This window comes from Rattus norvegicus, chromosome 18, assembly GCF_021556685.1.
Source record: "Rattus norvegicus strain SHRSP/BbbUtx chromosome 18, alternate assembly SHRSP_T2T, whole genome shotgun sequence".
NCBI classification, from domain to species: Eukaryota; Metazoa; Chordata; class Mammalia; order Rodentia; family Muridae; genus Rattus; species Rattus norvegicus.
Genome location: NC_141551.1, coordinates 79,708,519 through 79,731,844, shown reverse-complemented (window position 1 = coordinate 79,731,844; position 23,326 = coordinate 79,708,519). Strand labels below are relative to the sequence as shown.

The window sequence follows — 23,326 nt, the reverse complement described above, 5'->3', positions numbered from 1 at the left end:
GTGCTGTAGTGCAGGCATACTTGCCCCTGCACACAGTTCAGCCCATCACAGGCTGTGTCTTAGCTGTGCAGTGAGGAAATACTGCTTAAAAATTCTCCTGCCATTTGTCTGAGGAGGAGGAGTTTTATGTGCATAGAAGTTTCTGGTAAGTGTCAGTAGACTTTTCTTATGTAATCGTTCACAAAATGAAATTTTATCCACCCAGGAATGGTCTCAAAGGTTGTAAGTGTAGAAATCACCCTTGCCTTTCTGTCCTATGTGTCTAATGTGTGCAGAAACTGAGTTCATCCTGAAGGAGTCAGTCTGTGTCGCTTGTCTCTGTCTGTTGCACTTGTGCCCCTCTTTCTAGTTGTGTGGTTGAGTTGGTTTTTGCATTTTCTGTCCTGTTTTGTCTGACACCGTCCTCACGCATAGCTTGAATTAGGCACACTTCTCTGCTCTGGCTAGAGCACACAAACCCACAGACTTTTTGTCTCACCTTGGCAGGCAGTGTGCTGATGCAGCCCATTTATCCCTGCACTTGGGTTAGTATGGATTCTTTTATTCCAAAGTTGTAGTAAATGTTAAAAAGCAATACATAGAGTTGTACGGTAGATTCCATAACATTGAGCTTCACAGATTGCCTGTTTCCCTTTAAGGAGGAGGCCCTGCCTTGCCGTCATTTGTTTATGTGCACAGGTGAGGGGTTCTGCTTGTTGATGCAGCTACCGCAGCGCTGAGATCACAGATTAATTAGACGAGCCACTGCCATCACAAAGTGACCATACACTCCCTCTGCTATCTCCTAAAGTAGACTCTAGATAAACATGTTTGTTTAACCTGCTGTTGTTGAATCCCAATTTCAGTCATTAATCGAGGGCCAAGCTATCTTTGGGGATGGTCTTTCTACAAGGAGTTACTATGGACAGTCCCCGGGGTGGTAGTTAAATATATCTGTATGTATTGTGATAGGAAGAAAGGCCTTAGAGATGAAAAAAATAGAAAATATTTTTGGGGCAATAGTCTCTTGCATAATAACTTATTCCTCAGACACCAGGGTTATTATCACAAAGAAAACACTTTCCTATGTAACTATCTGTGTCCCCAGCAGTTAGAAAGTTCAGTCCGCGAAGCTTATTAGGCACACACTTGTAACTCCATGGAGAAGCTGACAGCAGTCAATAGAGTATTGTGTGTATCATCGCCCTGGCACTCAAAAAGAGAAATGGTAACTCTGATGTGTCTTGAAAGTTGACCATTTTCAGGAGTTCATTCTGAATGTTAGGATTCCAAACATCATTCTGTTTTCAGCTCCTTTGTTCATCCTATTCTGAAATGGTGTCTCTCTGGGACCTATATAAACACCATGTTGGGGGGGGGGAGAAACAGAAAACATTGAATTTAAAAACTGAAGGGAGTCCTTTTTATGAGACGGGTTTAAACCAGCCCCATGTCCTATTAATAGTACACTAAAAAAGTGTACTATTTTTTTTTCATTTTCAAGTTGTCTTTGCTCTCCCAGAAGCCTGTGCTGTAAGATACAGGAAATTATGTAGCACAGAGAATAGGAAGTACCTGACACTAGCACCCCCATGCTGAAGAGGACAAGCTTGGCTCAAATGGCAGTGCTGGACCGGGATCTCTGTGGCAGTGAACGCTGTTCCCAGTCCCTATGTCATCTAATATAGTGTGCTACAGAGGATGCATCAGGGGAGGAGCAGAAGTGGGAGACCATTTGAAACACCACTGCAAAGGAATAGGCAGCTAATGAGGCCAAGCCAGGAGGCTATCTAAGAGTAGCAGAGACGGACGGACGGACAGACAGACAGCAGAGAAAGAGTTCTTTCTTTCTCTGTCTTTCAGTGTATGTCTTTCAGCTCCTCCGGAGGGAGGGCATCACTGAGACACAGTCAGTGGGGAGGAAGTGTTCTTTAGGAATGTGACAGGAAGTGTGGTCTGGGACTCACAGCTTTTCCAACACTGAGGAGGAGAGATCTCTGAGAGCACGTCAGTACTCCATTGTGGAATCTGATGGCAGTAGTGGCAGTGAAAGTAACCCTGGAAAGGATGGCAGTGCAAATCGGTCAGCAAAGAGGACAGACAGACAACTTCAGTAGTGAGGACAGAGAGTGGCTTAGCACAGAGTGTACATCATTGAAAATGGGAACCGAGGGCAGGGGTTGGGGAAACCGATGGGACCCCAGGATAGCAGCTATTCTGGCCACCTGTTGGATCTTGATTAGCTTTTAGTTGCCTTCTGAGCAAGTGAAGTGAAGTGAAGGTGCTGTGGGATACCACACAGCACCAAATGTGATACCGTAGAGTTTAAAGTTATGAAACCTGAGACTGGACATGGAGGGGAGTACAATTCTGTAGCTTCCTCCCATTGTACCCACAGCAGTACCCACATTCTTTGTAGCCGTCCTGGCATCTGTACAGAAGGCTTTAACTGTGTTTATTTAGCTTACAAGATTTTGCTTGCTGCTACCTAACAATTCGATGTGATCATTTAATGAACACTCATTTAAACGTTGTTTTAAAATACAGCATCTCTTCTGTCTTGTTCTAAATAATTTGTGCTAATGTTTCAGTTTTCCTAAGGTCAGTAAATCTAACAGAGCACTCGAATGACATCATAGCCAAGTGCAGTGTGCAGAGTTGTTTACTGTAATGACACTGGACTCCTTCATACATTTACAACCTGGGCCATTTGCTGTTCCCCACCTCTTATTTGCTTGCCCTTTTCCACGTAATTACTGGAACATCATAAAGCATCTTCACCAATGCGAAGGGGGATATTTTTTGGGCCTATTTTGCTAAATCTTTTGAACATTATTTTTAAATTGACCCCTGGCTTCCTCAAACTGCTTTTTCTAGAAACAAATGCCTGACTGGGGTCTGTCATGCAAAGAGAAGTGAAGATATTCTGGGCTTGAACTTAGTGACTGTATAATATGGAAAGAGAAACCAGAGACCTCGCTCCTCAGGCTGAGGCAGGGGCATGATTTGTTTTCATGACTTAGGGTGTTGGTGTCAGTTGTATTAAACACTAAACAGTGAAAATCAGCCATGTGTCTCACCCACAGGCTGCTGTTGGTTGCTTGTGCGTTCAGTCGCACATGGTGGGTACTTGCATTCTGTAGTAGCATCTGACACTTTGTCTTCTTATAACTATGACCAGCACAAGCCTCCTGTGGCTGGACTTCAGTTTGTGGCTTTAACTTACAACAAGTTAAGCTTTAGAACTCAAAGACCTGTGTCCCTTTGCCTGTTGTGAGCACTCTGTTTTGTGTACTTCCATACGTATTTTTAGCACCATTTCTGTAATTACAAACAAAGGTGATAGAAACTATATTTCTCCAGAATTAGACTAGCCCTGACACCCATGGCTGTGTTTTATTAAAAATGGCTGCAAAACCAAGTGTCCTCTTTCTCAGTGCTCACAGCCTTCCCGAGTAGAAGCCTGAAGGATGAGGAAAGGGTAGTGTACCTGTGTCATTGGAGATCAACTCAGATCTAGAAACCGTGCTCCAGTCTGCCTTTGAAATACGTAGCTCATATCAGCACATATATAGTTTTAATTACATGTCCTTTCCAATTAATGATATCTGCTTTGTCTTTGAAGAATGATGTTATGAATGCAATGATTATGCAGTCTGCATCTTGTTGAGTTATATGTCTGTACTTGCTTCTAACTACATATGTACTCATATTTTATTACTCTCCTTGCATTTCTTTTCACAAAACAGTCTTTTAAAACAGTGTATCTCTGATGTAAAAGAGACTCCAAACAAGGTTTCACTTTTATTTTAAGGTCTTTTTCTTTGGAGTTTAAAAGTGGAATCTATGTTTTCTTTAGCTGTAAAAGCACAATCAAGGCAACATGATAAGTGAGTCAGTGTGGTAAAAGTAAAACTAATTTTGCCTTCACTCACATGAGCTATAGAAGGAGGAAGCTTTATTGTCCCTGGGAAGATGATAAGGCAGAGTAATTGTATATTCTCCTGTCCGGGAACATCTGCCTGAGACCGGCGGAGCAATTCATCTATCATGGACGACGCTGCATGTTTTGTCTTTCTGCTTTAACCCGTCCCCACTGCTGGCCCGCGCGGAGGGTTTGATAGGGACTGCGCCTGGGCCAGGGCTCACATTAATCAGTCCCCTTGTTCAACACTCCAGCTGACATAATTACAACCTGCGCACAGCAGTTATTCAAGTCGAGTCCTTGTCACTCGTGGTGCGAAACTACACAGCTCAGATCCCGGAGGAGATTGCCTTATCACACGGAACAAGGGCTCGCAGGAGTCGGGGAGAATAGAAATGGGAGAGTGTCTTCCGGGACTACTATATATTCCTTTAAAATAAGACATTTGAGAGACTTACAAGGGACAAAGGGAAGCATTGTGTGCAGGGTTGAAATGAACCGGTTATTATTTTTAAATGGATTACAGAGTGCATTTTTGTGCAACTCGTCATAGATTATTAGATAATTTAGTACTTCTGGTCATTATTGATTCTTTCTATTACCTTTGTCTTCTTCAGAGCTAATCAGTGAACTTTAGAATTGTAAAAAGATTCTTTCCTCATTATAAAAATAATAAAATTAATGGATAATTGATCCGAAGTTTAATACTTGGCAAGTATATTTTTGTAAGCCAGAGAATTAAAACTAGGGGAGATTTCTTCAGCTGCCTCACTGCAGCCACTAAGTTCACTGTGACTGTGACTACGAATATTGAAAACAACCAGTGTGAATCTCCTTTCAAGCCATGTCCTGCCTCCAGGCTCATGTTGGCTACTTAACTGCCAGTTCCTGGTGTCCCAGTAAGAAGGATGGGACCTCCTCAGCCATCTCAGTAGTGTGTAGTTTTTAATGGTAGCTCCATGCCCACACAGATCCTGTGTGGATCTATGGGTCCGCGATGGTTTATGTGCTGAGGCCTGCTGGGTGTCCCACGACACTCAGCTCTCGGCATCGATGCCAGCCATTACTGTTTGACAGCTAGTCTTGTTTTGGGGGGGTGGGGTATTTTCCCCCTTAAATATCTTTAAACTGTCCCATATAAAGCTATTCTCTGGCACAGACTATCAAAGATATTAGGAAACAAAATATTCAGCTTAATACATTTTTTACTTGTAAGTAAAACTATAGTTTACTTAATAATTTATAAAACTTTCAATTAGAAAATTCCAGTAAATTATTTATTCACTTACATGTACATATTTAAATTATTTGAATTGGGAACTATTGTGTTTGGTTTATTTTCAACTGAACTTGTAAACAGATTGTGTAGTTCAAGTGGGTTTTGGTGGCAGTTGTCTGTCTCATTGTTCGCGTGGTGACAATGGCCCACCACTAAGCTGCATGCGTCACCCAGCTCATAGACTTGCTGTAAATAGAAAGCAAGGAGAAAAACAACCCACCTCCAAAAACAGGTGATATGAAGGTGTGAAGCATCAGTGTCTATATTCCTATCAAGAGTAGCAGTATAATGGTGGGAAGGTGAAGCATCAGTGTCTATATTCCTATCAAGAGTAGCAGTATAACGGTGGGAAGGTGAAGCATCAGTGTCTATATTCCTATCAAGAGTAGCAGTATAACGGTGGGAAGGTGAAGCATCAGTGTCTATATTCCTATCAAGAGTAGCAGTATAATGGTGGGAAGGTGAAGCATCAGTGTCTATATTCCTATCAAGAGTAGCAGTATAATGGTGGGAAGGTGAAGCATCAGTGTCTATATTCCTATCAAGAGTAGCAGTATAATGGTGGGAAGGTGAAGCATCAGTGTCTATATTCCTATCAACAGTAGCAGTATAATGGTGGGAAGGTGAAGCATCAGTGTCTATATTCCTATCAAGAGTAGCAGTATAATGGTGGGAAGAAGCTCTAGGCCGTCAGCACCACTAGGCAGAGTAGCAGAGAGAAGTAGTGGACCAGGGAGGTTCACATTCTGAGTCTCAACCAGCAGTGCCCTGTCTGCTTTAGAAGAATGTCTTCCTGTTTATGTCGTGGGGGAGACATTCTGCGTGCACTAGCCCTTTTCTCCCCTTCAGATACATGGTGAGCAGCAGCTTGAAGCCCTTGGACTCCTACAGTGAAGGAATGTATAGAATGTCTCACAGATGGCCTTACAGGCCTCTAGCTAAGACCTAAGCCACTGAAGGACAGCCCTACTCTCTGTTCACACAGTTACTTAGGCTTTGGAATGGTGATTTGGCTTCAGTAAGTATCACAGGTCACAGAAGCTTCATTTTTAACATAGCATTGTCCAGCGTGTTGGCTTTAGTTGGCTAAAAAGCTAGCCTGTTCTTTGCACTTAGATTTTGTTTTACTCTCCATTTTATTGATGATGCACCAGAAATTTGGAAGTGGGAATCTTGAAAGGTGGAATCGAGTGGAAGGTGGAAGTGTCGTTAGATTCAAATGATCCGCTCACTGTAGATGCCATGAGCAGACATTTGAATGGACTTGGAGATAAACGATAAGCAGCAAGATTAACAGATTGTGTGGTGGACAGCTCGCCTCACAGTCAGTGCCATGAAAATAGCTAAGTGAACTTCTAGTAAGCATTTTAAGCAAGATCAGTTTGAATCTGTGGAAGTTAATAAAGAAGTTTGAACAATGTAGAAAGCAAAATACTTGTAACCCTCTCAAAAAGTAGCCATAGAGCTGTGTACTTGGACACTACCCAGTGGCCTGACCCAGCAGCGGAGTCCCTGATAGGTTTCTTTTCCCTGCTCGATTTTACCCATGACTTATGTCATATAATAGAATTAAACGAAGAAATGGGAGAAAGAAACTTATTTCAAAAGGTTATAATCTATAAAAGACAAATTCACAACAGTGATCTAATAAGAATTTACCTATTTGACAGAAAAGTAACAAATTCAGGGAAGTTTTTTATAAAGGAGAATAATGGAAACACTCTCCAGTTAGAATTTACTATTGTAGAAGATATTTCAAAGAATATACTGTAAGGTCCATTGTTTGAAAAAGAATGATATCCCAGACTCAAATTGTATGCAAAGGCAAGGAGCGCTTCATTGTGCAGAAGTCCAGCATGAGGGGCTCTCCATCCAAGGTGGAGAGACAACCAAGTGAGCTTGCAGCCCGACTTAAAGCACATTAAGGGATTCTGGAGGAGGTGACCTTTCTCTTGCTCCATCTCTAAGGGCATTCCATTCCCAGGGTGTTGGGGCTGGACACTTGCTGACCCATTGTCCTTGCTTCAGGGCAGCTTCTAATGGCAGGATAGTTTCTGACTGGCCGCCTGAAGGCCTAGTTTCCCACAGTGCCGATCTGAACCTGTCCCAGAGTTGGCTGTCTCAGTACTTTGGGATCATCTCAGGCGCCTGTAGACTGTTGTAGCCCCAGACAGACAGATCCAGTAACCTGGCCTTGTAGAATTGTGTTTGCAAAATGATATTTTGTCATTGGTGGGTTTTTCCCCCAGTGTGGGAGTACAGGCATATATGCATGCATGTCTGTGAGTATGCATGCATGTATGTATATATGCATTCATGATTTATTGACGGGGGACAGTTCTGTAGAGTTCTGTATCAGTTCCCTCTTGTTGGGCTCTCATAGCACAAGGTTTTTACCATAGAACGATCTTGTTGGCCCATCCATTGAATTTAAATGTTTAATTTGCCAACATTCTTGAAGAACTTCCTTCTTGTTTTACTGTTTGGTAGTTTGAAAGGCCTGAGTCTCCACCCCAGCCTTTCCTTCCTGCCCTGCGGACTCACAGAGGGCCCATCCGGCCTTCCCTCTAGTTCTCCCTTCATAGCAGTTTCTTGGTGCTAAGAGAGCATAGTTCTGCTATGTCCCCTCACACAGCAGTGTTTCCTTCCCCTGTTGTGACATGGTCACCTCTGCCTGCGTCTGGCTCCCTTCTTCACATCCTCTCCTGTCCCATCCGAGTCTTGAACCTGACCCCTCAGATGTGTTCCCACCAGCCTCCCAGCTGAGCTGAGCCTGCTGTCCCTTTCATCACATGGAATGTTCCCATTTTGTTAGGTACTGGACAGTCCAGCTGTTTTTGAAATTGATATTTTGATCGTTTTCACTTTACATGTGTAAAAATGATGCTATCATGAGAAATTTTGATGATCCAAAAATACATGAACCTTTTACATAATAATGACAATCATTAAAACTAAGTAGGCTGCTCGCTCATTCACACCTTAATAATTGGTTTGTGTTTGATGCTGAAAGGACCCTACAATGCATGTCTAGACTGCTTTCTAAGTTCACATTACATTTTAGAATCTTTCCCATTTTAGTACTTTATTTTGCTTAATGTTGATGGTGGGCTTTTGTTTGCGTGTGTGTGTGTGTGTGTGTGTGTGTGTGTGTGTGTGTATGTGTGTGTGTGTGTGTGTGTGTGTGTGTGTGTGTGTGTGTGCACGCAAGCCTTGGGATATGTTTGAAATCCAGTGTATTAGGCAAAGCTCTCCCCACAGCCCACCTCCAGAGCCTGTTAGCTCCTCACCAAATCGCAGGTTTTCCTAGTGGGGGCATTATTCTGTAGAACGCTATGGCTCTTGAGGTCTGTGGAATTTTGAGCAGCATTGGTGCTGCAGACCTGCCCTGTCAAGGGTGTGTTCAGAAGCCTGGGATAAGCAGGAACAGACCTGTAACTGGCCGGTCGGGCCTGTTGCTGTGTTCCGTCTTGAAGCTTTCCAGGTTGGGGGATGCCTCTCCTTCTTTACACTGTTACCCCTGTATTCACTCTTCCCTTCTGAGATTTGAAGCTGCTAGTCTTCTTACTTCTGGACTCTCTGTCCTTAAGTTTGTAATTTGTATTCCTTTTGTTCTAGAAGCATTAGTCACCATGATCCTTACATATCTGCACTGTTTGTTTTATCCTGGTGGAGATTTCTTTTAAAGATTTATTTATTTATTTATTATATATACTGTAGCTGTCTTCAGACACACCAGAAGAGGGCATCGGATTCCATTATAGATGGTTGTGAGCCACCATGTGGTTGCTGGGATTTGAACTAAGGAACTCTAGAAAATCAGTCAGTGCTCTTAACCACTGAGCCATCTCTCCAGGCCCTGTTTTTGTGTCTTATATTTGAGTCAGAATCTTTTTTCCCCTAATAATTTACTTATTTTTAGGTTGGTGTTTATCTGCATGTATGCATGTCTGTGTGAGGGTATCAGATACTGGAGTTACAGATGGTTGTGAGCTGCCATGGGGCTGCTGGGAACTGAACCGAGTCCTCTGGAAGAGCAGTCAGTGCTCTTAACCACTGAGCCACCTCTCCAGCCCTTGGTGGAGATTTTTATATTTTAAAACTTAATTATAAGTACTCCTTATAATCTCTAAGTCACCTGTTTTATATATTAATATATATTTTTTCAGCATGTTATTTTTAGTACAAGTTATATGGCAACTTAGCTCAGGGGAACTTAGGTATTTTGGTAGCATATGAATTTTAAATTTTCTTCAGGAAAACACTAATCAAGACCATAAAAATACTTTTTGTTCTCATCTTTGATTTTTTTCCTCTGCTTTAAAGTTTTAAAGCCTGGACACTGTTAATTTTGGAATGATTAGGACAGCGAGACTCATATACTTGGCCTGCTCTGATACTCATCCGTAGTTACTTGAGAATCTAAGTAAAAGGATCCTTTGAACTTAAGTGTTCAAGGCCAGCCTCAGCAGCAAACGGGGTGTTTACTTCAGAAAAAAAAAGCTACCAATAATAAAATAAAAGAGGAGTGGAAAGGAGGGGTGGGAGGAAAGGCCACTCCCCCGTGTAACCTGCTGTTGACTGATGCCCACTGACCGTGCAGCCCGCTGCTCCTGTCCGTTGTAAGGTGCATCCACGTATAGCAGCCTTTACGCTCACTGTTTTGTCCCTTGATGTTCTGGGCTCAGCACTCCAAGTGACATTTCTATGCTGACCAACTGTGACCAGTCAGTTCCTTATTACACAGGCCAGTCTCAACTTCTTAAGATGTTTGTATTTAGTGTAGTGTAGTCAGTGGCATTTACAACTGCTGGAGTGACTCTGTTTCATTCAAACAAACTAAAATCACCTTTTATATACGATAAAACAATTGGTGATCATTATTCAGACGTTTGTGGTGCAGTCTTTGTAATAGGAAGACTAGCTATAGGAACAGGAAAATTGAGCATTTTTCTTATTATCCCTTCATTTTTAGATTGCATTTGTTAATCTGTCAGACAGCCTTATGCGATAGTGTTCTCACACAGCAATGCCCTGTGATCAGACTGCTTGGAAGCAAATGCTTAAGGAATAAACACTCTGTGGCTGTAGAGACGAGTTGATGGTTAAGAGTATATGTTGCCCCTTCAGAGGATAGAGTTTAGTTCCCACCATAACCTCAATTGGCCTGCAGCCTCCTGTACCTCTAACTCCAGCGGACCTAACGCCTGCTCTAAGCTGCAGAGGCTCCTGCACTCTCACACACCCCTGCCGCATGGTATATACACATAGTTAACAGTAAGCATTCTGAGTAAACATCTGAAAGGTAAAGCCTTCAGAACCCACTACTGCCATATACACGTGAGTCTGCATGAGTAGAACGCAATGTGCAGAGCTCCCCTGGCCTTCTGACTCACCTCCCTGCTTCTGTGCTCACAGTATTTCTTAGCATCTGCTGGCCTCAGGAGGACAGCGCTTCCTGGGGAGGGCTCTATAAACCTTCATGGAAGCTTTATGTATCATTTCCAATAAGCTTACTTATATTTATGGTATTTGATTTATAGAATTTTGCTGTGTTTGTGTGTTGAAATGTATATCTGACTTTATGATCCCAGCTTTCATTATAACAGTCACTTTATTTCTGAATAAAAGGTGGAGATTTTTTTTTCTCTCTAAATCAGTGTTTTCCAAGTAGCAGATGCTATATGCAGTGAGGTTGGATTTAGTTGCTGTGGAAAGCAGAATGGAGAGTAGTGTGACGGGCTGTATGTGGCACTTACGTTGTGTGGTAGAGCAAATGAAAATGCAGCAGCAGCAGCTGACGTCACTGCACATGTGTGCACAGAAATGGAATGCCTGCTAGTAATGTCACTTAGGGATTCACAGTGCACTGACTTTCAAACTGAAGAAGAGAGGGGATTATTATATTCTCAACGGTCCAGATAGAGTAATGCAGAGTCTCTGCAGGGAGAGAGAGAGAGAGAGAGAGAGAGAGAGAGAGAGAGAGAGAGAGAGAGAGAGAGAGAGAGAGAGAGAGAGAGAAAGAGAGAGTTCGTGTTTATTTTATAATTTGGGCAAGCAGTAGTCCAAAGTAACAGTGCCATTTAAAATAATAGTTATATATGCAAACACACACACACGCTATACCTGGATAATCTTCCTCATTTGCTATACTTATAAATGCTGCGTCTCCACTCCAAACTTTCTCAATTTTGAATACTCTGTTTAGGGTGATTTAGCTCAATTTCACACTTGGTTGTTATACAGTTTGGTCCATTCCGTAGATATTTAGTGCCTATATTCATTTAAATCACTTATGAGTCCTTGTCCAATTTTTGAGGTAAATGACACCATCCATGTGGAATTCCTTGTGAAGTCTTGTGGATCATCCTTTTCACCTTGTTGAGATTAGTCATTACTTTTTTTTTTTTTTTTGATTCTTTTTTTCCGGACCTGGGGACCGAACCCAGGGCCTTGCGCTTCCTAGGTAAGCGCTCTGCCACTGAGCTAAATCCCCAGCCCCTAGTCATTACTTTTAAGCCCTCCCTCTTCACTTGATGGTGGTGATTTCATAAATATAATTTCCAAAAGTACATTGTTTTTCTTAATTTCTTCCTTGACATAAACTTAAAATCTCTCCTTTAATATAAAAAACAGCCAACATCTTCTCCTGTAACAGATACAGTAGAAGCCCCAGGACGGAGGTCTGTGAACATGTACACAGAGAGGCAGTTGGAGAAGGTGCAACCCAATTGCAGCAGAACCCTGGGTTTAGAGATGTTAGTGCCAAGTGAAGACACACAAGGGCGGCAGCAGCTGTGGAGGGGCCCAGCCTGAGAAGTTTGGCTCCCATTCCCCTTGGAGCCCATAAGATCATGAGTGAAAGCCAGACATTGGATGTGGAGATATTTACAGTTAGGCTTTGCTTTGCTCTGATTGGATTGTGACGGTGTCCCAGGTTTCCTTTCTTGAAGGTAAAAAAAAATTTTTTTTAGCAAGAGTTTCTGATTTTACAGGAGTTCACAAGTGAGCACCTGACCTTTTAAAGTCTTTGAAACTTTAAGAAGACTGGACATTTTAGAAAGATGTTGGGTATTTTAGAGAGACATTGGACATTTAAGAGGGGGTTTGAACTTTGAGAGAGAATTTGCATGTATTAAAGAGACGGAACATTTAAAGTATTTTAATTTTTAAATACCATGGGCTTTTGAAGATACACCATGTTTTATATTGTGATGTTGAGATTAACATGGCATCCTGCGGATAAGCAAGAAAGGGAAGGCTATGTTTAACAGTACTGCTTGGCTTAGAGTGACAACGACTAATTGTCCTATCTTTTGTTCATTTGTTTGTTTGTCAACTTGACAGAAGCTAACGTTATCTGAGAAAAGGGAAGCACACTTGACTGGCCTTTAGGACAGCCTGTGAGGTATTTTTCTCAATTAGTGATTGAGGTAGAAGGGTCCAGTGCATTGTGTGTGGTGCCACAGCTGCACAGACTGTCCTGGGGCTCAGCAAGCCATGAGGGAGTGATACGATAGACAGCACCGGTCCATGACCGCAACTCCTCCTCCAGGCCTCTGCACTGACTTTGATGACAGACTGTGATGTAGAAGTATAAGTGAAATGAACCGTTTTGGTTATGATGTTATCTTACAACAAGCCATAACTAATGCAGTTAAACTTACTTACATTCTTAGTTGAAAGCCTCTAGGGAAGGGAGGATACATTGTCTTTTTCCTTTATTGAACAGTGACTTTATTTAGGTTTCAAATGTTATCCCATTTCCCAGTTTCTCCTCTGCAAATTCCCATCCCATCCCCCCTTCCCCTGACCCACCCACACACTCCAACTGCATCCCCACCCGGGCATTCCCCTACACTGGGGCATCAAGCCTTCACAGGACCAAGGGCCTCTCCTCCCATTGATGCCCAACAAGACCGTCCTCTGCTACATATGCTGCTGGAGCCATGGGTCCCTCCATGTGTACTCTCTGGTTGGTGGCTTAGTCCCTGGGAGCTCTGGTTGGTTGGTATTGTTGTTCTTCAGCTCCTTCAGTCCTTTCTCTAACTCCTCCACTGGGGACCCTGTGCTCAGTCTGATGGGTGACTGCCAGTATCCTCCTCTGTATTTCTCACACTCTGGCAGAGCCTCTCAGGAGACAGCTATACTAGGCTCTCCCAACAAGCACTCCTTGGCATCCGCAATAGTGTCTGGGTTCGGTGTCTGCATATGCGATGGAACCCCAGGTGGGGCAGCCTCTGGATGACCTTTCCTTCAGTCTCTGCTCCACACTTTGTCTCCATAACTCCTCCTGTGAGTAGTTTGTTCCCCTTCTAAGAAGAACTGAAGCAGCCATGCTTTCTTTGGTCTTCCTTAAGCTTCGTGTGGTCTGTGAACTGTATCTTGGGTATTTCTAGCATTCGGGCTAATATCCACTTAGCAGTGAGTGCATACTATGTGTGTTCCTTTAAGACTGGGTTACCTCACTGAGAATATTTTCAAATTCCACCCATTTGCCTAATAATTTCATGAAGTCGTTTTTTGTATACCTGAGAATCTCCATTGTGTGGATGTACCACATTTTCTGTATCCATTCCTCTGTTGAAGGGCATCTGGGTTCTTTCCAGCTTCTGGCTATTATAAATAAGGCTGCGATGAACATAGTGGAGCACGTGTCTTTTTTTTATGTTGGGGCATCTTTTGGGTATATGCCCAAGAGAGGTATAGCTGGATCATCAGGCAGTTCAATGTCCAATTTTCTGAGGAACCTCCAGACTGATTTCCAGAATGGTTTTACCAGTCTGCAATCCCACCAACAATGGAGGAGTGTTCCTCTTTCTCCGCATCCTCGCCAGCATCTGCTGTCACCTGAGTTTTTGATCTTAGCTATTCTGACTGATATGAAGTGGAATCTCAGGGTTGTTTTGATTTGCAATTTCCCTGATGACTAAGTGTATGGAACATTTCTTTAGGTGCTTCTCAGCCATTTGCTATTCCTTAGTTGAGTTTTTTTTCTTTTTGAGTTATGTACCCCATTTTTTAATAGGGTTATTGGTTCTCTGGAGTCTAACTTCTTGAGTTCTTTGTATATATTGGATATGAGCCTTCTATTGGATGTAGGTTTGGTAAGAATCTTTTCCCAATCTGTTGATTGCAATTTTGTCCTATTGACAGTGTCTTTTTGCCTTCCAAAAACTTTTCAATTTTGAGATCCCATTTGTCAATTCTTGAACTTAGAGCATAAGCCATTGGTGTTCTGCTCAGAAAATTTCCCCCTGTACCCATGTGTTCCAGGCTCTTGCCCGCTTTCTCTTCTATTAGGACCAGTGTATCTGGTTTGATGTGGAAGTCCTCAATCCACTTGTACTTGAGCTTTGTACAAGGAGATAAGAATAGATCGATTTGCATTCTTCTACATGCTGACCTCCAGTTAAACCAGCACCATTTGTTGAAAATGCTATCTTTTTTCCACTGGATGGTTTTTTGCTCCTTGGTCAAAGATCAAGTGACCATAGGTGTGTGGGTTCATTTCTGGGTCTTTAACTCTGTTCCACTGATCTACCTGCCTGTCTCTGTACCAATACCATACAGTTTTTATCACTGTTGCTCTGTAATACTGCTTGAGGTCAGGGATGGTGATTCCCTCAGAAGTTCTTTGATTGTTGAGAATAATTTTTGCTATCCTGGAATTTTTGTTATTCCAAACGAGTTTGAAAATTGCTCTTTCTAAGTCTTTGACGAATTGAGTAGGAATTTTGATGGGGATTGCATTGAATCTGTAGATTGCTTTGGCAAAATGGCCATCTTTACTGTATTAATCCTGCCAATCCATGAGCATGGGAAGTCTTTGCATCTTCTGAGATCTTCTTTATTTCTTTCTTCAGAGGCTTGACGTTCTTATCATACAGATCTTTCACTTGCTTGGTTAGAGTCACAGCAAAGTATTTTATGTTATATGTGACTATTGTAAAGGGTGTCATTTCCCTAATTTCTTTCTTCGCCTGCTTAATCCTTTGAGTAGAGGAAGGCAACTGATTTATTTGAGTTAATTTTATACCCAGACACTTTGCTGAAGGTGTTTATCAGGTTTAGTAGTTCTCTGGTGGAACTTTTGGGGTCACTTAAGTACACTATCATATCATCTGCAAATAGTGATATTTTCACTTCTTCCTTTTCAATTTGTATCCCTTTGACCCCCTTTTGATTGCTCTGGCTAGGACTTTGATTACTATATTGAATAAGTAGGGAGAGAGTGGGCAGCCTTGTCTAGCCCCTGATTTTAGTGGGATTGCTTCAAGTTTCTCTCCATTTAGTATGATGTTGGCTACTGGTTTGCTGTATATTGCTTTTACTATGTTTAGGTATGGGCCTTGAATTCCTGATCTTTCCAGGACTTTTATCATGTTGAATTTTGTCAAATGCTTTCTCAGCATCTAATGAAATGATCACGTGGTTTTTATCTTTGAGTTTATTTATATAGTGGATTATGTTGATGGATTTCCATATATTGAATCATCCCTGCATCCCTGGGATGAAGCCTACTTGATCAGGATGGATGATTGTTTTGATGTGCTCTTGGATTCGGTTTGCAAGAATTTTATTGAGTATTTTTGCGTTGATAATCATAAGGGAAATTGGTCCGAAGTTTCCTTTCTTTGTTGTCATTGTGTGGTTTAGATATAAGAGTAACTGTGGCTTCATAAAAGGAATTGGGTAGTATTTTTTCTGTTTCTATTTTATGGAATAGTTTAAAGAGTATTGGTATTAGGTCTTCTTTGAAGGTCTGATCGAATTCTGCACTAAACCCATCTGGTCCTGGGCTTTTTTTTGGGGGGGGGGGCTTTTAACAATGACTGCTTCTATTTCTTTAGGGGTTATGGTACTGTTCAGATGGTTTATCTAATCCTCATATAAGTTTGTACCTGGTATCTGTCTAGAAAATAGTCCATCTCATCCAGATTTTCCAGTTTTGTTGCATCCTGTCAGATCAGTCTGCACTAAGTCTGATCTTTAGTAACAACCAAACCAACAGAAAGCCCACATACACATTGAAGGTGAGCAAAGCTCTACTCAATGACAATTTGATCAAGGAAGAAATAAAGAAAGAAATTAAAGACTTTTTAGAATTTAATTAAGAGGAAGGCACAATATACCCAAACTTTTGGGACACAATGAAAGCAGTGCTAAGAGCTAAAGCTCATAGCTCTGAGTGCCTCCAAAAAGAAACAGGAGAGAGCATACATCAGCAGCTTGACAGCATACCTAAAAGCTCTAGAACAAAAAGAAGCAAATACACCCAGGAGGAGTAGACGGCAGGAAATAAACAAACTCAGGGCTGAAATCAACCAAGTAGAAAGAAGAACTATACAAAGAATCAACAAAACCAGGAGCTGGTCCTTTGAGATAGGTAAACCCTTGGCCAGACTGACAGGTCGACACAGAGACAATTTTCAAATTAACAAATCAGAAATGAAAAGACAGACATAACAGCAGAAACCGAGTAAATCCAAAAAACCATCAGATCCTACTACAAAAGCCTATATTCAACAAAAGTAAGACTACATTTTCTTTAAAGCTGTATCATACCTCCTCATACTTAGACAGCCACAAGTTGGACTCAGTGGTTTATGTGTCAGTGAAGTGGCTTGGAAGGTCAAAGTGCTGGCTGACATATTTGAGAGCCTTAGTTTGATTACTTGTATGATCAAGATGTATATGGGTTAGGTAGAGAAGTCCTCTGACTTACAGGCCCACACATGCATCTGCATGCACACCCACATGCATGTGCACAAACACAAGCATACACACAGATACATGCACACATTGTAGCATGGGGAATCCATGCACAGTTAATTAATGTTTTAAAGTGTTTAAAGCATCTAAGATTGATTGGGGGGCTGTTTATGTATAGGAGTAAACCCAGAGGCCCTGAGGGTGAGTTTGCTTAGAATGCATTGGATGGGTGAAAGGAGGTTTCAACGAATTAATTTCAAGTAACTTTTCTTTCTTTTAAGATTTGTGGTTCTCTGCTTAGCCATGCCTGTCCTGGAACTCATTCTGCAGACTAGTCAGTCTGTCCTTGAACTCAGAGAACCACCTGCCTTGAGTGCTAGGACAAAAGGCATGCACTGCTGTCACCTAGCAGTTTTTTAAACTCTCAAAATACTGTTGTTCTTATCAAAAGAGTATTTGGGATTTGGGTCCTGGCAGCTCCGCAGGGATTACCTCAGCTTTAAGAGTCATGTAGAGAAACATTCCTTTCCTGCTCCACAGTAGAGATCACTGTAACTGGAGGTGGAGCCTTTGAGCTTAGAAATGGAGAGGCCTTCGCTGTGATGAGATCTTCAAGTAATGGTTTGTCTCAGGTGATGTTTGGTTCCTACAGTGTGCCAGATCCTCAGTGCATGTGCCACACGCCTTTGCCCCCGGAGTCCAAACCTGAACCTGTGGACAGCTTTGAACCACTCTAGGATTCTGATGAAACTGTGAGCTGGGCACCTGCCTTCCTGTGAAGACCAAATTCAGGCTTCAGATGATTTAAATTTAACTCTTATCTGTATTTCATAGCTAAGGGCAGGAGGGGATCTCAGAATTAAAATAACTGCCTTAGATCACAGAGCCCTGATAGAGAGGGTTGGAGTTCACACATTGGAAACAATGTGTTAGGCTGGGTTGCCTAACCTCATGCCTAAGTTATCACCTGCTCCTTAGCTGCCTGCTGTGTTGGAATGGTAGCAAGGGACAGGGGGACATATACTGCACAACTTCCTGCAGGTCCAGAGCCAGAGTTCCCAGACTGTTCTGTCCCTGGGTGGACGCTTACGCTGTCTTTCTTTGGAGTCTTCTTTGTCCAGAGAGGGTCTCCTGGGTCTCCTTCTGGGCCACTTGAGGCCGAAAGCTCACCTAAGGATTGGAAGTGTGCACAGAACTTCTTAGCACATTTCTAAGAATGTTTAGCTTTGCAGGAAACAGGATGCACAAGGATAGGTGGGGACAGTAATGAACATTTTGTTATGTAGAAATCTTGTGGCAAAGGAAAGGAATTCAGAGAATGGAAGTCCAGGCCAGAGGAGTACTGCTCAAGGACAAAAAGGCCCCTCAGTCTGTGTCTCCTCTATCCTCAAGGTGCTTGCTTTGTGGTTCTTAGCAGGGGAATCAGAGGGCATCTTAAATGCATGTAGTCATGGTGGCCTGTCTCCATACAGCCCGTCTACAGGGGAAAGAAGCCTCACAGAGGTGACAGGCAGCTTTATGTGCAGATCAGGCACAGTGACATCTGAGTGACAAACTCGGTAAAAGCTCATTACTCACTCACATAGAAATACAAGTCACATGAAGATAGCAGCCGTGGCCTCTTCACTCTGGAACCCCAGCCTTGTTAGTGTGTGTCTTCCTAGTGACAGGGACATGAGGCCTGTGATCTTAACCCGGAGATAGCACACACGGTCTCTATTCAGGGAAGCTGGAAAACGTGTGAGATTTGGTGTGTTCATTCAGCAGCTATCACCTCAAGACCCTTTAGACTTTCATTGTGCTAAAACCAGCACCATCTGTGTTAGCCAGGGTAGTGATGTCATACATTTGCTCTCCCCTGTGTCTATAAACAGTGATGCCGTTAGGAGATACCTTGCTGCTGTTGAAAATGAATTGGAGATGTCCAAAACTACAGGAATACTTGGAAATAATTCACCAGGTATTTACACAAGTCAGAAAATGTTCTCCTTCATTTTTGCCAACACAGAAGGTAATATTTGTGTTGTCAGGCATGAGTCTGTTCATCCACGTGGTTCTGCTGTCCTTGCTTCTGTGTGCTGTGCTGGAATTTTGCCATGTAGTAAGTAATATTCTGGAGTACTTGAATACAGAAGGGCTTTCCACACAGAAACCATAACCACATACTAGGCTGTTACGTAGAGAATCTCATGTCAGTGTACAACATAATTGAAAGAAGCAGTTTAGCGGGAAGAAAGACTAATTTTAGCCCACAGTTTGGAGAGTTAAATGTCTAAGGCTAGCCAGATGCGTTGCTTTGGGCCTGGTTTGCAGAGTCACAGACCATTGCATACCAGGACAGACATCATACATCACACGGATGCTCAGCTCATGGAGATTAGGAAGCAGAGGAGAGAGATGGGAAGGGGACAGAGAAGGTGAAGCCCCTCTTAGTGCATGCCACAAAGGACCCAGTTCCTCTGAGCAGAGCTACTCGCTAAAGTGTACAGCACCTTCCAGAATAGCAGTCCGCTGGGGAGCCGCCTTCAGCGTGTGAGCCTGAAATCACACCGTCCTAGGCTGCAGGCTTTCCTCAGGGACTGGGGTGGCTGTGTCATGTTTGCTAGGCCAGTGGCAATGCAGTACACATGGGTACTTTCCTTCTCCTTTTCATTGTTGGTTAGCAATGGGCAAACAGGTTTGGTAATCAGCAGACTATAGGAGAAATGGAATGTGTCTACATGTCAACCAGCTGATGCATATTCTACATGCAGAGACATTGAACAGTACTTGGCCAAGCCCTTCCCCAAGTCATCCTGAGGTAGCTAGGACATCTCTGTAGTCCCTGTTCTCTCCCACCCATTCTCATGGTGTTGGTTTTTCTGTCTATACATTCTGAAGTGTTTTGGAAAGAGTTAGGCATTGTTTTTTCTTTCTGTTCTTTTAGCTTTCCCTCACATAGAGCGACTTTTTTTCATGTTTATTATTCTGTCAGTGGGAGAAAATACCCTTTCCCTTTCTGTGAAGTCCTGTTCTTCATGCTGTTTTCATTCACTGTTCCATGCCATGCGGGTCCTGATCCAGCTTCTCTTAGAAGTGCATAGAAAGAGACCCATGCAGTCTCAACGTCCAGCCTTGCTTGCTGCCTTCACATGGGAATGATACGGGTAATGTAAACCTCTTGGCTCTCACCTCTCACCTTCCTGACAAGCCTTTCTGAGAGAGGCAAACATTGTGATGTAATTGAGTGGTGTAGGTGATTTCTGGTCTTCTGTTATACGGCATACGTTGCCTCTTCTATCACTTCTCAGCCTCAGGTACTCAGGAAGCCATTTTTCTAAGAATGGTTGCAGTTTCATTCTCTGGCAGTGTCTTTCAGGAGTCTTGATGTGTGTTTTACTCTCTTACTCATCCTGTTTCCGTTGGCTAGTGGGGCCTTGACTAGTGTCCAGTCTGAAACTCCACCATCTCAGGGAGCTGTGTGGTGTCAACACATTGCCCTACTGTAGAGCAAGTCGAGGGGCTTTTGTAGCTCCCTTTCTACCCTGAGGCTGTCTCAGCACCATAAGAAGAGGGGACAGCTTTTCCTGGCAGAGCCTAAGAAGAGAAGGCTTTGTTCCCCCGCGCTCTGAATTCAGTAGCGTTCATGCAGTAACAACGAATTGATACTAAACACACAGGGTGGGGTTTGTCCTCTAGTTCTTCAGAGGTGAATTGCTGAGGCAGAGGCCGCCTTTGGACCTGGAACCTTGGTTGTAGAGCCGTCATCATCGTAAGTGGGTTTCTTACTTCTGCGAACCATGTGAAGCTGGCACGTGGAGCACTACGACTGCGCAGGGGAGCGGGACCAGCATTTGCCATAGAGTGGTGCTAATTAGACCTCATTTCCTTTCTTACTTGATAGGTCAAACTGTGCTGAGAATATCCGCAAACACATTTTACACACCGGCAAACATGAAGGCGTCAAGATGTACAACTGCCCAAAGTGTGACTATGGGACGAATGTCCCCGTGGAATTCCGGAACCACTTGAAGGAGCAGCATCCTGACATTGAGAACCCTGACCTCGCATACTTGCATGCTGGTAAGGAACGGAAACATTAAGGCACTTGGTTCTTAACTGATCTCAGTGCATTGTGCGCAGTGGTCCTGATGCTGTTCCTACAGTACTGGGGCTTCTTCCCATGGAATCCAGTGTTGATGGGGTCTCTTTCTGGTTTTGTATGGAGGTTCATCTTGCTCCTTCCCCATTCTACGTGGAAATAAGCCCTTTCACCTGTATTTTAATCACATATGCAAATCTAACAAAATTATTGAGGAGCATCGTTATTAACAAATATTAAAGCATAAGCAGATACATATATACACTCACATATCATGAGATACATCTGTGCGTTTTCTTACAGTAATGAAATGTTCCTTTTCCATCCTTAGCCATACCTCTTGCTACAATTCGTGTAGCCCTACCTCAGCAGCTAACCTATCTGCAGCACACGATTGTGTGTTTTTAACCTGGTGTTCACTGGTGATCTTCTACATAAAACACTGTCCTTTACTTAGTATTCATATTGATTGTAACTGTTGATTATTCGCTCTCGTCAAAAGCAACGACACCATCTGCTTTTGTGGGGTGTCTGCACTTCTGCCGCTTCTCCTATCAAGGAGTAGGCATGGTGCACATCTACTGCACCCGAGACAGCTGCAGGTGTGTCTGGTTGGCATACGGCAGCCACACCAAATTATCTGCAGCTCTTTTCTCCAGTCGTTACGTCTTACATTTCTATAAACCCAGCCCAAAGAAAGATGGTGTCAAAGAAACCCACTGCAGGCACAGGGAGCCCAGGCTCCCTGGATTGACCAGAGAAGAAAGACTTCTAGTGGCAGAAGTGGAGATGTGCGTTTGCCGTGCTGGCCCCTCATGCTACCGAGGCAGCACCCATTGCTCACAGGCAGAGTCCCCCGAAGCCCCGGTGGAGCGAGGCCAGCCTCTTTCCTGTGTCTCACACGTCTCCCTGAGGAGAGGAGACTCTTTAAGGCAGTGATACAGCAGTGAGCTCCTTCAGGAAAGGCTAAGCACTGAGCCATGACGTGGTATTTCAAAGTGTGTTAGCCTGCTATATTATGTTATATTTGTCATACTTAAGTTAATTCTTCATTTGTTCTACATACTAAAACATAATCGCTTAAAAAGTTCTTTAATTATTGTCTGTATAGGGTATATGCTGTGAATTTGCCCTGCTGTGTCTACAAATCTAGATGTTCATATTATTTCTACGTTGGACTTTATACTGTTGAGATGTACTTTATTCCACTTTATTTCACAGGAGTTGTAAATAGAAGAGTGGGGACTTTGGCCGTTATCACAGCACTGTGCCCTCTTGTCTTCCTTTCTAATTACAACTAATGCAGTACATTGACGCTAAACTGACTTCAGCTTTTAGCTTTACTGAGGTGTATGCTGGATTGCATTTGATGTTCTCCCTCGCCTTTGTCTTTGTGATCTCCACACTCAGACAGGCTCGTCCAAGGCCTGTTCCTGGGGTTAAGTCAGGTCTGGGTGCCCTGCCCTGCAGAGCCTTGCACACGCGGTCCCTTCCCAGGGCTCTGGCCCTCTGTTTCCACTGGCTCCTTCATGCCCGCTGTCAGTTTGATACCTGATACATGTCATGGCATCCTGTACAATAGTTTATTTTGTGAAAAAGTCTGAAACTCTGAAATACCTGACAGTTTTTCATTGGTTTTCCTTTACAAAAACCAATTATTACTTCAACATAAAAAGGGAGGAATTTTTCTGACATGATTGCCTCGGTAAGTCCATGCTGACTCACTGCTATTAAATTGTACTTCTCCACATGTATCATTAAGCCCATCCATGAGTATCATCTCAAATTTATTTCCTAATATAGATGCTAGACTTACAGGTCTATAATTTTCAGCTTCTCTCCTTTTCTTTTTAACCTTCAGGCTGGATTCCTTGTTTTCTAGTCTCCTAGTTCTTCACTCTAACAAAAGACTTCCTAAAATAATTAACAGTTCAGGGGTGGGAATCTTTTATCTACCCAGTCATCGACCCCAGTTCATGTATTTAAATGCTGCTAAGAGTCTTTGTTCCGCCCAAACCCATGTATATGCCCTGGCATCTTCTGCTGCAGTCAGTCGCCTGGATCCATTCTGGCATGGCAACTTTGGTGTTTTGGTAACTGGCCTTGCTCTTTGCTGTCTTTCTGGTTTGCATGCCTGTTCAGGTTCCTAAGTTTAGATAAACTGCACTGCTGCATTCTTTGAGTTGAGGAGTGAAAAGTATCAGAAGGCTGTTTCTATCAGCCTTCACTTCCGTGCTATGATTGACAGCCCACGAAACTCGATTTCTGAATGTTTGTCTATGAGAGAATGTGATTTACTCATCAGGGAAGCAGACTTGTTCGCCCCTCAGCATGTCTTTATTAAATA

The 23,326-nt window shown here is 42.9% G+C and overlaps 1 protein-coding gene across 2 annotated transcripts in view; it reads left to right on the top strand.

Moving 5' to 3' along the window:
- Positions 1 to 23,326, top strand: part of Zfp407 (zinc finger protein 407) — a 395,146-nt gene that overhangs the window by 261,438 nt on the left and 110,382 nt on the right. For both annotated transcript variants that reach the window (NM_001427664.1, XM_087592705.1), the window contains 1 exon segment: positions 20,782 to 20,960. In NM_001427664.1, coding sequence (NP_001414593.1) covers positions 20,782 to 20,960 — 179 coding nt within the window.